This window comes from Petaurus breviceps, unplaced genomic scaffold (genome assembly GCF_028583685.1).
Source record: "Petaurus breviceps papuanus isolate PSGF00001 unplaced genomic scaffold, PetGlider_PUasm1.0 188, whole genome shotgun sequence".
NCBI classification, from domain to species: domain Eukaryota; kingdom Metazoa; phylum Chordata; class Mammalia; order Diprotodontia; family Petauridae; genus Petaurus; species Petaurus breviceps.
This window is the reverse complement of record NW_027185804.1, coordinates 2,607,617-2,620,462: the sequence shown is the minus strand read 5'-3', so window position 1 is coordinate 2,620,462 and position 12,846 is coordinate 2,607,617. Positions and strand designations below refer to the sequence as shown.

General features: G+C 42.6%; 1 protein-coding gene across 1 annotated transcript in view; it reads left to right on the top strand.

Annotated features, from left to right (window-relative positions):
* Positions 1–1,806: 1,806 nt before the first annotated feature.
* PDE3B (phosphodiesterase 3B) overlaps positions 1,807–12,846 on the top strand; it is a 163,423-nt gene continuing 152,383 nt past the window's right edge. Inside the window, exon 1 of the mRNA XM_069091150.1 lies at positions 1,807–2,730. Within this exon, the coding sequence (XP_068947251.1) occupies positions 1,807–2,730 (924 nt within the window). The remainder of the gene's footprint in view (positions 2,731–12,846) is intronic.

The window sequence follows — 12,846 nt, the reverse complement described above, 5'->3', positions numbered from 1 at the left end:
ATAGGAGAAGAACCTATGTTTTCCTCTCAACTCCCTCCCCCCCCCTTTTTTTTTGGTCTCTCAATCGTGAACTATCTCTTAAATTGCTTAAAAAAAAATAAAGTCCCTTCTCTTGGACATGCTTGTAAACTTAAAAAAGTTGTGTTTTAGGGCATGCCTATGGGCAAAGATCAGTTGGCCCTGGATTTTTTAGGATTCAAGACATATTCAAATTCCCTGTAAGATGTCGGACTCTTTCAATGTGAACGATTCATCCTTGGCTCCCAAGGCATCCACTTCTACTAATTGTTGCTGTTCAAGAAATACTACTAGGACTATGAGAAGTCAAAATCGTCAAACCTTTCATAGTTCGCAAAGCTGTCTTCTGGTCAAGGTGTGGGAAAGGAGGAGTTTGAACTGGCAGTGGGGTGCAATTCCTCCTCCCTCCCCCAGTAATTCTCTTTTAGGGACTTGGCTGGAACTGATTTCTTTTCCAACTGCCAGACACCTGAATGGCCAGTTGGGAGTTAATTTGCTGTTTTATACAAAACCCACATTGTGTGACTGGACATACATTAATTTAATGCTTTTGACTGATTGACTCACTAGAGATTGTTCAAACCTGATAAAGGCATAAGGGTTAGAGTATTTTGTTAGTTATTTTAAATGGAGTGGGGTTGATCTATGGACTCATGTGAGACATCCAGCCATCATAGATTTAGAGGTGGGACTTTCTATACCTAATTCACCCCCCCCCCCGACTTTTTACAGATGCCAAGGCAGAGAGGGGGGTATTTGTCCAAGGTCATACAGCTAGAATCTAAGACATAGTTTGAACCCCAGTGCGGGCAGATGAGTGCTTAATAAATGCTGCACATTGTCGACTTTTGGACCCCAAACCCAGTTTTCCACCACGAAGATTTCTATTGCATCAGAGCTGCAGGTAGAAGGAAAACAAGCTCAAAGAGAGGTCTGAGGACCTGGCTTCAGTGTCAAGGTCTCCTTTGTCATTCAATAACTATATGATCTTGGGCAAGTCCCTTGTTCATTTTGGCACTCAGTATCTTCATCTGTAAAATTTGAAGGTTCTGGAATCTAGACCATCTAGATCTTTGAGCTATAAATTCTAGAATTTCTTAACTAGAGGATACCACTGAAATCACAAGGAAAGGGAACAAAGTCGTCTAAAGGGTCGAGGTCCTTTTCTAGTAGGGAGCCCCTGGAGCCCACTGAAGACCTCATCCCTTAGCCCCTAGCTATGAAACTTTTGAGGTCAAAGGTTAAGAGTGGCTCTCCTCAGTATGTCCATCATTTCCTCTAAAGGTCCAACTCTGGGATCATTTCCCCACCACTGGGTCACTCCCTCCTCCTCCCCCTCCCTGGGGTTGGGGTGTGTGGGGAGGGAGGAGGGCGGTGAGATTGCCAAACACTTCTTCCCGAGCCCATCTGGGCATGCCCAGTCAATGGGGTCAGTTGGTCGGGCAGTGGCCCTCACCCTGGACGGGCCCGGCCGAGGCAACGGCGGTGGCAGCAGCGGGGCAGGCACGCGGGCGGGGCGCGCTCCCAGTGGGGAGGGCGCTGAAAGGAGGTGGAGGAGGACGAGGAGGAGGAGGAGGAGGAGGAGGAGGAGCGCGCGCCAGAAGGCCAACGGACTAAGCCGGGCGGCACGGCGGGGGCGGAGGTGCCGGCGCGGGAGCCCGAGCTCCCTGCGCGTCCCAAGTTCCCAGAGCGGCGCGGAGGAAAGAAGAGGAGCAGAGACGGGAGGAGAGGAGAGGAGCGAGCGAGCGCAGGGGATCCCCGGCCCCTGGGGCTGAGCCCGGCGGGACCATGAGGCGGCTCCCGCGGCGGGACGGGGCCGGGCCCCCGCGGGAGAGCCTGAGGAACGGCTACGTGCGCAGCTCGGCGAGCCCGCTGCGCGAGGACCCTCCGCGCGGCTTCTTGTACCACGTCTGCCGCCTGTGCAACGTGGAGCTGCTGCTGCCCCGCGCCTCCTCCTCGTCCTCGCCCTCGCTGCCCCCCAGCCCCGTGCAGCGCCGCGCCCCCGACGAAGCCCTGGGCAGCTCGGCGCTGGGCGCCCTCGCCGGCTTGCTGCTCGCCCGGCTCCTGTGGCCCGAGGGCTGCGCCCACCTGGGCCGCCCTCTGGGGCTCCTGCTCCGCGGGCTCTCTCACGTCCTGTGCCCGCTCTTCAGCCTCGCTTGTGCCTTCTTCTTCTTCACCTGCTTCCTGACCCGGTCGCGCCGGCGCCGTCTCCGCCTTCGGGGGGGCGCGCGCCGGGCCTGGGGGCTTCTGGCGCTGCCGGCCTGCTGCTTCGTGGGGGACCTGGTGTTGGCTCAGTGGGGGCCCGGGCCCGGGGGGCAGCTCGCGGTTCTGGGCAGGCTGCTGCTGGTGCTGAGCTGCGTCGGGGTCCTGAGCCTGCTGCAGCCGGTGCAGCCCACGCGCAGCGTCCTGGTGCTGCTCTTTTCCGGCGTGGTGTGGTGGGTGTCTGTGGCCAGCCTCAGCCTCCTGCCCGCCGCTCTCCGGCCCCTGCTCTCCTGGCTCGCCGGGGGCATTGGCACTGCGCTGGCCCTGGGGCTCGATCGCTTCTTCCCGCTGCGGGAAGCTCCCTCCTTCCCTCGCTTGAGCGGGGACGGCAAAGTGTCTGTGATCAGACCCCGCAGAAGATCAAGTTGTGCACCCATAGGCGAGACTCCCACCAGCTTCGGGAGCCAGACATCCCGGAGACCTTCGTTGCCTTGTATTTCCAGAGAACAGGTATGTTACCAGAAAGAAGTCCTGGGTAGCTGGGAAAGATTTGGGGGTTTTTGTGCCCCTAACCCTGCCCAAATTGAAGTAGGGGTCTCTGGAAGCGTGCGAACTTGAAAAGGAATTGCATTTTACACTTGCAAGAACAAACATTTTCGTCTTTCCTGCTATATTCAGCCGCTGCTTTACTTTGTAGAAAAAGGCAGCAACTAACCCTGGCTGTATTGCATCTTCTCAAAACTTTGTCAAACAGACGTGCTCTTAATAATGTGGGTTGGATGGGACCCGATTTTACGTATTGGTTGATCAAGCCCACGGAAACGTCAAGGTGCATCTTTTGAGCGCCAGCTGTTGTGTACAATGATAACTATCCGAAGAATGTGTATGAAGTATAACTAGGGCACTTTAATCACACGTTAAACGGCACTTTAAAGTTGTATAGACTAATAGACCAATTGAAGTTAGTGTTATCACAGAGGGGAAGTCAGGTAACGTTATTAACTAGAATTCTGTTGGAGCTTTGGAAATAAGATTTCTCAATTTGGATGAAAACTAGCTGATGTGGTCAGCTTCCCCCCCGAGATGCCCCCTCCCCCACAAAAAAACCCAAACCCTCTATTGGAAAGGGAAAAGACTTTTTTTTTTCAAAATAAGATAATGTATATTTCTTGAGTCTTTAGTAATTTATTTTATAGAAACTGTTTCTTGCCATGTAACCTTTAAGCAGTGTTTGGTAATGTCTGGAAAGATGCCTAAGAAAGTTTGACTTAAGAAAACATATTTTTTAAGGAATTGAAATTTTCATCTGGGAACAAACCCTTTGTTCATTGTAACCCAGTGAATCTACTTGCCTTCCAGCATCAAGCAGCTTGTTTGGGGGAAGTTTGTAGGGAAGAATGTTTGTTATACTTCTGTTAAAAGCAAAAGTAGATTTGTCTGTGCAAATAGACAACTTAGTCCCTTTGTCATGAAATTGCTGCAGAAGCTGCCAAGGGTCTGTTATAGTCAGTAAGATGTTTGATAAATGTTTTTTTTGCCTTTAATTTTTTCTATTTTAGTATTGTGATAGGTGATATCATCTAGAAAAATCAAGAGTCAAGATTATTAGAAAAAAATTGCTTTGGGAAAGAATGTACATTGTGGAACAAATGGTATTAGCTGATTCCATAAGAATATCATTAGATTGAAATGAACATTTTCTATTTATTAATGACCATTTTAAGAACATGCTATCCCAAATGAATAATATTGTAGTGGAGATTTTAATTAGGGCAATTTAATTATCAATTTGGTGCAAGTTTTATTAAACTTAGCATTTCAGTTTAATAAATTTTAACTTTGCTTTGATTTGTTGGTACAGTTAATCATATCTACTGATAGTTGATAGTCCGTTTTAAATGTACTTTTTGTTGAATATTTCTGTGAGAGGTATTATGGCATAGTGGACAGAGAGCCTGTTTATAAGCCAGGAAGGCCTGGGTTCAAGTGCTGACTCTGACATGTGGACTGTGACTGTGGGCAAATCACTCAGCACTCTGGGCAGCTGCCAAGGTGCAGCACCTTCTGTGCCTTGATAGAGGAGTTAGCTAACCTAGGATTTCTTATTGTATTACTGAAATCAGGGGTCCAGGTCCTAGCCCTTTACAACTTAGGTTTGATTTTTTTAAAAAATAGAATTCTAGAGAGCATTTTAGAGTTGGAAAGGGGTTTTGTGATTGATGAAGTCTGGGTGAAATGTAGTGAGGTGGACCCTACAGCTTCGAGGACTAGTAGGCTTTTGCCTCAGTTTTATACTCTTTGTACCACACTATGCTACTGTGCCTTTTCCAGTCATGTGTTTAAATTGAGGTGTTTCTAGGCCAGGTAGCCTTTGTGTTCGTGTAAAAAGGATTTGTAATGCCTGAAAATGCCCTCTGTGCTTCTAATAAAAACGATGGTGAAGAAGCCGTCTGCAATTCTGCTTTGGGCTCTTTTTGGCCATGACTATGTGTGCTAGCTGTACAAGTATATGAGTCTCTCATTGCAGATTTACTCTGATGTTTTAAACTTGGCAGCAGAAATTTTGGCCTTATTGTCCTTGGGGTTAAATAGTGGATCTGTGATTTTGCATTGGTTGGGATAGTGTGTTCACATGTTTTTGGGGAAGTCAGAATTTTTCTGGGAATTAAAACGAGGTTTCTATTATTGAAATGTAAACTAGGTGTATAACAATTGGAGAAGTCCCTGCAATGTTACAGAAATTGAAAAGAAGCTGCTAATTAGGAGTTCTTAACTTGAGGTCCATGGATACATTTTGGGGGGGGTGGTGATGGTGTTAGTGAAGTTGGATAGAAAAATGTATCTCTTTCAATATAAACTAATTTTCTTTGTATTTTATGCATCTAAAAACATTATTCTGAGAAAGGGTTCATAGGTTTAACCAGACTGTCAAAGGGGTCCATGACACCAAAAAAGATTAAGAACTCTAGCACTAGACACTGACTACTGATATGAAGCACATTTTATGGGCTTGGAGTGAAGACACCTGTGTTCTCATCCTACTTTTGTCCCAAAAGTTACCTGGCCCAGAAAGCTGTTGTTTAAAAGGTTAGAAAATAGTAACCATGAGGGGCGGCTAGGTGGTGCAGTGAATAGAGTACCGGCCCTGGAGTCCAAATCCAGCCTCAGACACTTAACACAAAAACTAGCTGTGTGACCTTGGGCAAGTCTCTTAACCCCAATTGCCCGCCAAAAAGCAAAAAAAAAAAAAATATAGTAACCATGGTAGTATTAGTGCCCAGAGCTCTAGGATGGCAGTAAGTGGGCCTGGGCTCTCATCTGCTCTATGACTTGTGCATTGGACCTAGAGCCAGGATGCCTTTTGTGTAATCCCTGGCTCTTGATGCTAGCCATAGGACCTTGTTGAGCCTCCTCTGCAAGATGGGCATTATAATTGTAGTACCTGTTTGACAGGCATGTGGTGAGGCACAAATGGATTGTGTAACACACTTTGAAAGTGTTTTGGGTACCACATAAATATATACCTTTACTACCATTCAGAATTGAAACACTGCCATTTGAAATAGAAAAAGAGAGACTGGTGGTGACTGGACCTATCTTTGATTCCTGGCTCTGCCATGGAAGCTACATTGGAGACTATAGACTCATTTAAATGAAGGGAAGAGTGGAGGTCCAAGGATATAGTGCCTAAATAAGCCTTAGGCTCTAAAGCATTACTGGGCCTTTTGGGAAGAGCCTGGAGTTAAGTCCTGGTTTCACAGACAAAGGCTACCTGGGAGAAAAAAACTCCTGTTTAACTGGTTAGAAATGGGTTCAAGCAGGCAGGGAGCTGGGAGATAGATTCAGGCTCCATGCTTGGTTCTGCAACAAAAACTGTGGGGCTTAGAAAATTGTTATTTAAGTGACTATAAAAAGTTAGGAAGAATAGTCTCTAGTCCCTTCAACATTAGACCAGGGGGGAGGAGACCCAGCTTCTCATCTGGCTTCTTCCACAAAAGCTAAATGGCAAAGAAACACTGATTTAAATGATTTGAAAAGAGTAGGCTCTATGGTGCCATGTGCCAGAATCTTACCTGTCACTTCCTTGCTCAAAGCTCTCCAGTGATTCCCTCTTACCTCTTAGATACAGATTTCTGTGTGGCCTTTAAGTCCTTCACAACCTGCTGCCAGCCTCCCTTTGCAGGCTTCTTTGCTCATGTCAGTCATTCTGACTCCCAGCCCAATGAGCCTTCCTACTCTTACACAGCCTAGGCCATTTTCTGCCTGAGTCTCATGGACTGGAAGTCCCCCTTGCCTGGAAGGCTCCCTCTCTCACTTCTGCTTCTTACATAGAATCCCATCTTCCTTCACGATCCAGCTCAAGTTCTATCTTGTACTTGAAGTCTGTCCTGATCCCTTCTGTGACCCATGCAGGAACTGCTTCATTTTTGTGTGTATATCCCTAGCACAGCTCCTAAAACATAGTAGGTGTCCAGTGAATGGTTGTTGATTAATTGACTCCAAGTCTATAGATCTGGATTCTTTTCTTGGCTCTCCTCATTACCATCTATAACTTTGGATGAGTTACCTTATTCCTTTGTGCCCTAGTTTTCTCATCTGTCAAATAAAGGGGTTGGATTAGATCAGGGGCCTTGAGACCATAGGTGGTCTTCTAGGTCCTCGAGTGCAGCCCTTTAACTGAATCGAGACTTCCAAAGGGCAAACCCTTTAATAAAAGGATTTGTTCTATAAAACTGGTACTCAAGGACCCAGAAGACCCCCTTCGGTCTCAAGGCTGCAGTTTCCCTGCCCCTGAATTAGATGATCTTGAAGGTTCTTTCTGGGGCTGCTAGGTGGCAAAGTGGATGGAACTTGGGACTTGGAGTCAGGAAGATCTGAGTTTAACTGTGGACTCAGACACTAGCTGTGTGACCTTGAGCAAGTCACTTAACCTCATTTTTCTCAGTTTCCTCAGCTGTAAAATGAACGGGAGAAGGAGATGGCAAACAACTCCAGTGTCTTTGCCAAGAAAACTTCAAATGGGGTCGTGAAGAGTCAGACATGACTGAACAACAAGCTTCCTTCCCGTTCTGAAATGCTCTTTTTCAGTTCACTTTGTCTTTTGTAAGACAAAAGTAAGTTCAGGTTAGTGTAGAATTTTCAAAGTTTGACTTTTATTGTTGTTATATCCTGATATTCACAGGTTAGTAGTTCTTGAAATTTTAACTTGAAATTTGAATATTGATAATGACTTATTTTTACTTTCTTTTTAGCTTATAGTTATTGGGGGAAAATATGGGGAGTAAGTATTTACCATTTTCTAGAAGGGAGAGAATTTTAACTGGTCTGCTCAATTTAAAAAAAAAAAGTCACAACTTTTATAAGGTTCCTTGTGTGTAGATGATTTTGCAGGACTGTAATAGCAAAATCTCTACATATGATCATGTATATAAATCTCAAAGAGATCATAGAAGTAATTTTGTTTAATGTCCTAATTTTATAGGAAAGGAATTTGAAGCCAAGAGGGGTTGCTAAATGATTTTTTCAAAGTGTGGGTATAAAAATTATCCAACTTAAAAGAGATTGAGGCAGAGCTCTGAGCCAATGGCACTTTATTAAAGGGTCTGTGGTGTCCCCTCCAATGAATCTTCAGACCTTCCTCATGATCTGAAATGCTCCCTCCCTCCAGGGCCCTATTTTTTATAGAGCCAGATAGCTAGACATTAAGAACAGCTATATCAAATACAGAAAAATTCATCGTGGTGTTAGAGTTGGGACTTGGACCTAGATTCTTTGAACACAAATCCAATACTCTTTCCCCTGGTTTTTGTTTTTAAATTCTATTGATTATTTTGTTTGTCTGGATTCTGACTGTGTAACCCCTGAAGAAATCACTTACTTCTCCATACTCTAGGCTATTGGTGTCAAACTTAAATCTTTGCAGGCCCCATATTGACTTAGAAAACCATAAATTAACATTATCTATGTTGTATTGTATTTTTATTTATTTTGTTAAACATTCTCCAGTAACGGTTTCACCTGGTTTGGACTGCACTGATGAGTTCTGCAGCTGTAAGCTGCTGGTTTAAATCCTCTGCTCTAAATAGTGCCAATCTGCAAAACTAGGCAGAGTTTCCTCATGGAGGAATTCTTTAGATCAATGTAATCGCAGGGCCAATCTCTATCCTTTGGTTTTAATAATTAATTATTTCCCATTATCCCTCTCCCTCAGGAACCTTGTCTCCTAGCAAAGAAAAACAATTAAACAGAACGCTTAACAAAGAGACTGATAAGTCTACAAACAACGTTTTTACATTCTAAAACATTTTAGCACAATAATTTAAAGTATCAAAGAGATTAAAAATCCCTCCAAGCAAAAATTGCAGAGTTCCTATATCTTTAAAAATTGATGTCAGGATGGATTTAGTAGAATTAAGTTCTGTGAAGTAATATTGGTTCCCATGTTGAAGACTAACAGTAAATATTTGAAATATATAAAATCAGAGTTATAGTAATCTCATAAATATATACATGAATGCAGATTTTTAACATTATTAAAATTCTTTTGCAAAGTATTTTACTTTAAATCTGGTTATTGCTGACAGCTTGTGTTTTACTTTCCTCGGTTAATGGAAACCCAATAAGAAAAAAATATTAGGTTTATATTATGTTTTCCAACAGTCAGCTAAAAGTGAGATGAAGAAGTTGAAAAAAAAAAAGACCCAGCTGCTTTTTTATACACCCTTTGGACACTTGAACAACAGGCTATAATTTATGACATTTCAAGTATTTCTTGCATAACTTCACTTTCAACTTTTTTACTTGGTCACTTTGTGATGCAGATTTAGGTAATAACAGAATTGTGAAATATTGAAAAATTAACACATTTAATTTTTTCCCCAAATTGAAATATTAAGTATTTTCTAAATATTTAAGCAAATATTTTTAAAGTTTTGGTAACTTCAAGCTATGCATATTACTCAAAGTACAATTTACTTAAAATGCAAAATGTTCTTTTTTCCTAATGTGTTTTTAAGACATCCTACATTGTTAAGAATACGCTTGTGTTTGTGAAATTAATACTCTTGTGTTTGTGAAATTAAGTGGTTTAATTAATTGCTAATTAAGCATTGCTTTTCAGAATACTTTTTCCAATCTTATCTCACACTGATACTGTATTATACAAAATTATTACTGTATTATACTATATCTGTATTATAATATTACTGTATTACTGATGAGTTTGATAGGACTTAAATATGTTGGATTTCCTAAAAAGTATCATTCAAAATTTCTTTTGTTGATTCTAATAACTTATTTTAACATCTTGAAATATGTAGATGGATAGGTTTTTCTTAAAAATGTAAAATTTTATGTAAAAGTTATGCATTTTGGAAACATCTTTCCAAAATCTGTTATTTTTTTGTTCCTTGTGAAATGCAGTGTAGGTTGGATGTTGTCCCTACTGCTGGGGAGGTGGAAACTGATGAATTACTTGAGTTTGTGAGGTCTGAGCTGCAATAGGGCTAAAACTGATCATGTGTTTCCACTAAATCTGGTACTGATATATGGTGAGCCCCCTCTGGAGTGGAGGACCACCAGGCTGCCTAAGGAGGACTGAAGCAGCCCTTCTCAAGTCGAAGTTTCTGTGCTGATGAACTTTGGGATGAGACCAGTACAATGAGTGATTATTGTGCTTGGGAGATCAGTCTCCCCCACCCTTCTCGAAAAAATAAAATAATTGATAGTATGAAAATGAGTAGTAAGCACATTTGGATTTTTTGGTTAGGGTTATTCCTTTAAATTCAGCAGACATGTGTTAAATGCCCATCATGCGCCAGGCACTATATGGTACTAAGGATATAAAGAAAAAAATTCCTGCCCGTAAGGAGCTTACATCCTATATAGAATGGCACAGTGTGTTGTGGTGTTGTATAGTGTTAGGTCTGGAGTCAGAGGACTTGGGTTTGAATACTGGCACTTTGTGTAACCTTTGGTCCTCCCTCTTGAGAGAAATAATTATTTTACTGCTATATTAATAATCAGTTATTAAATTAGGATCCAGACTTTTTTCCTCATTGAAGTCGAGCTCTTGTCTTTCTGAAGGACATGACTGATTGAGATCCACCCCTACCCTCAATGAACATGGTATTCAGTCTTGGGTGGAATCCAACCCAACTAGGAGACCTCATTTCTGTTTAGATTATAAATTGGTGGCAGAACGAAGTTTCCCCAGTCTGGGCAAGTTTTTACACTGGAAAAGAAGCCCCTGTCCTTGTACTTCTTCATTAGAGTTTAGAGTGACCCAGCTCACGTAGGAGAAAACCTACTGGAATGGTCTGGGTGGAGATGGATTTCCTGGTCCAGATTGCTGGAGGTGACTTGAGTCTCATGATCAAGTCATTTTCAGCAGGAGGAGCTGAAGATATCTCACCTACCTTCTCATTAAATGTCCACCAGTCAGGGCTGATTTTCACTTGTCAGGGCATTCCCTTTCAAAAAGCATTTAAGGCTTTCACACTCTCCATGGGATTTTGTGGGTTACTGAGAGAAACCACTGACCATCAATTTATTGATTGCTGGCTAGTTTAATAATTAAATTGATTTATAAATTGGCCAGAAACTGTCTCTTGATGTTTGTTTTTCATTCATTACACTCTTTGGTATTTAGCAGAGGTTTTTTTTTTGTTGTTAGATCTTTGCAAATTAAAGAACGTTAGAACTGGAAGGGACTTTGGAGTATAATCTAGTATAACCATTTCCCATTTATAAGATAAGGAAAATAGAACCTGGAAAAATAAGTGACTTGCTAGGGTCACACAGCCAGTTAGAACTCAGGGCTTCCCCTCATGCCTTGGTAAGTGTTCATTCTGTTCCACAATGGACTGACTGGCTTCCCAGTAGTGATTGTGTGTGTTGTCCCATCCTGCAGCAGTGTTTCCACTCTCCTGGAGTAATTTGTTGTGTCTACACAGTTGAAGGTCAATAGAGCCAACCCTAGGCTGTAATAATAACAATAGCTGACATTTATATAGCGCTTTAAGGTTTACAAAGCATTTTACATCTGTTAGCTCTTTTCATCAAGTTAAGACTGGAGTCATGGAATTTGCCCAGCAGCTCCAGCCTCTTTCTGGACAATTAGGTGCCATTATCTTCCTGCTCTTTAATACCACACTGTCCTTATCCAAACAGGAAAAAAATGACATCACGAATTTGCAGACTTTTGTAGAATTTGTAGAAACTTGTAGCCTGATTTCATTTCAGTATAATTGAGTTTTAATCATTGGGTCACCTTAATCAGGTGATTTTGTATGGGCTTCTAGAATTTAAGGCTGAAAGGTGTATTTTACCATTCTTTAGTGAAAGTACTTTATTTTTTGTATGACGAAACTGAGACTTAGGGACTCGGGGTTTGGACTTGCAGTAAATTAGTGGCAGAACAAAGGCTAGAATCTAGGCATTTTGACTTATTCACACAGCATTTTTGTTAAGGAATGGTGTGTTATTTCCTTTGCCTCTCTCTTCTCACAGGGAAGAACCTATATGGGACATTGTGGCTTATTGTGGGATGAAAGGATTTGTCATTCATTCAAGACATTTCACACCTTGATAAGCAGGTGGAAAGATTGGTTTTTTGTTTTTTGTTTTTTTTAGGAGGGACTCCTCAGATCACACCATGTGGGTGAGTTGACCTTGAGGAGAAATATGATTGAGATGTCTCTGTACAGGTATTAGGTTCCTGGACCATGATTTATAATCTAGGACTGACCTTTTAAAAGTGTATTTACCTGGACTTTTGCAAATCTAATCCCAAGAGTCTTTAATGGAAGAGGAAGGGGAATGGAGAAAACTGTTTACTTCTCACTGACCCTACTTGGAATACAGCAGATAGCCATAGGAAATCATGATAAAGGGGAAAGGGTCTGGACTCTGGAATTGGACTCCTGGATCCTGGCCTGCCTCTGAAACTTACAAGTCACCTAGTTGTCCTGGACCTCGATGTCCTCAGGTCCCTTCCAATGTTAGAGCTACAATAGGTTAAAAGGAGAGCTGGGTGTAGTAGCACCTGCCTGTAATCCCAGCACCCAGAAGGCTGAGGCTGACAGCTCTTTGAGCTACAATGGGGGATTGCAGGTGTGAAATATTTCTTATGCTGTCAAATTTATTTTTTGTCAAATCAGTGCATTGGTTAACACATTTTCTTTTGTTACAAGGAGAATCATGGGTAGAGGGTGGGGTGAGGGGAGATGGCTATATCCAGAAATGACTGATGTTTTGGTTTTTCTGGAGGGGGGAGGGCAGGGCATTTGGGGTTAAGTGACTTGCCCAAGGTCACACAGCTAGTAAGTGTGTCAAATGTCTGAGTCAGGATTTGAACTTGGGTCCTCCTGACTCCAGGTACTGTATTCATTGTGCCACCTAGCCACCCCCAAGAAATGACTGATGTAAAAACAAAAAGCAGCGATACAATTTAACTAGAGGATATACTTGGCAGAGGCAGAATGGAATTGATATTTTCATCATTGTATATTATAAGCCAGTTGGACAGAAAGGAATTCAGGAAACATCAGTACCCCCCCCCCCCATACAGGTGTAATCTGGTAGTGATGGGAGACTCCGTAATCTGGATGTAGGATCAGAGATTCA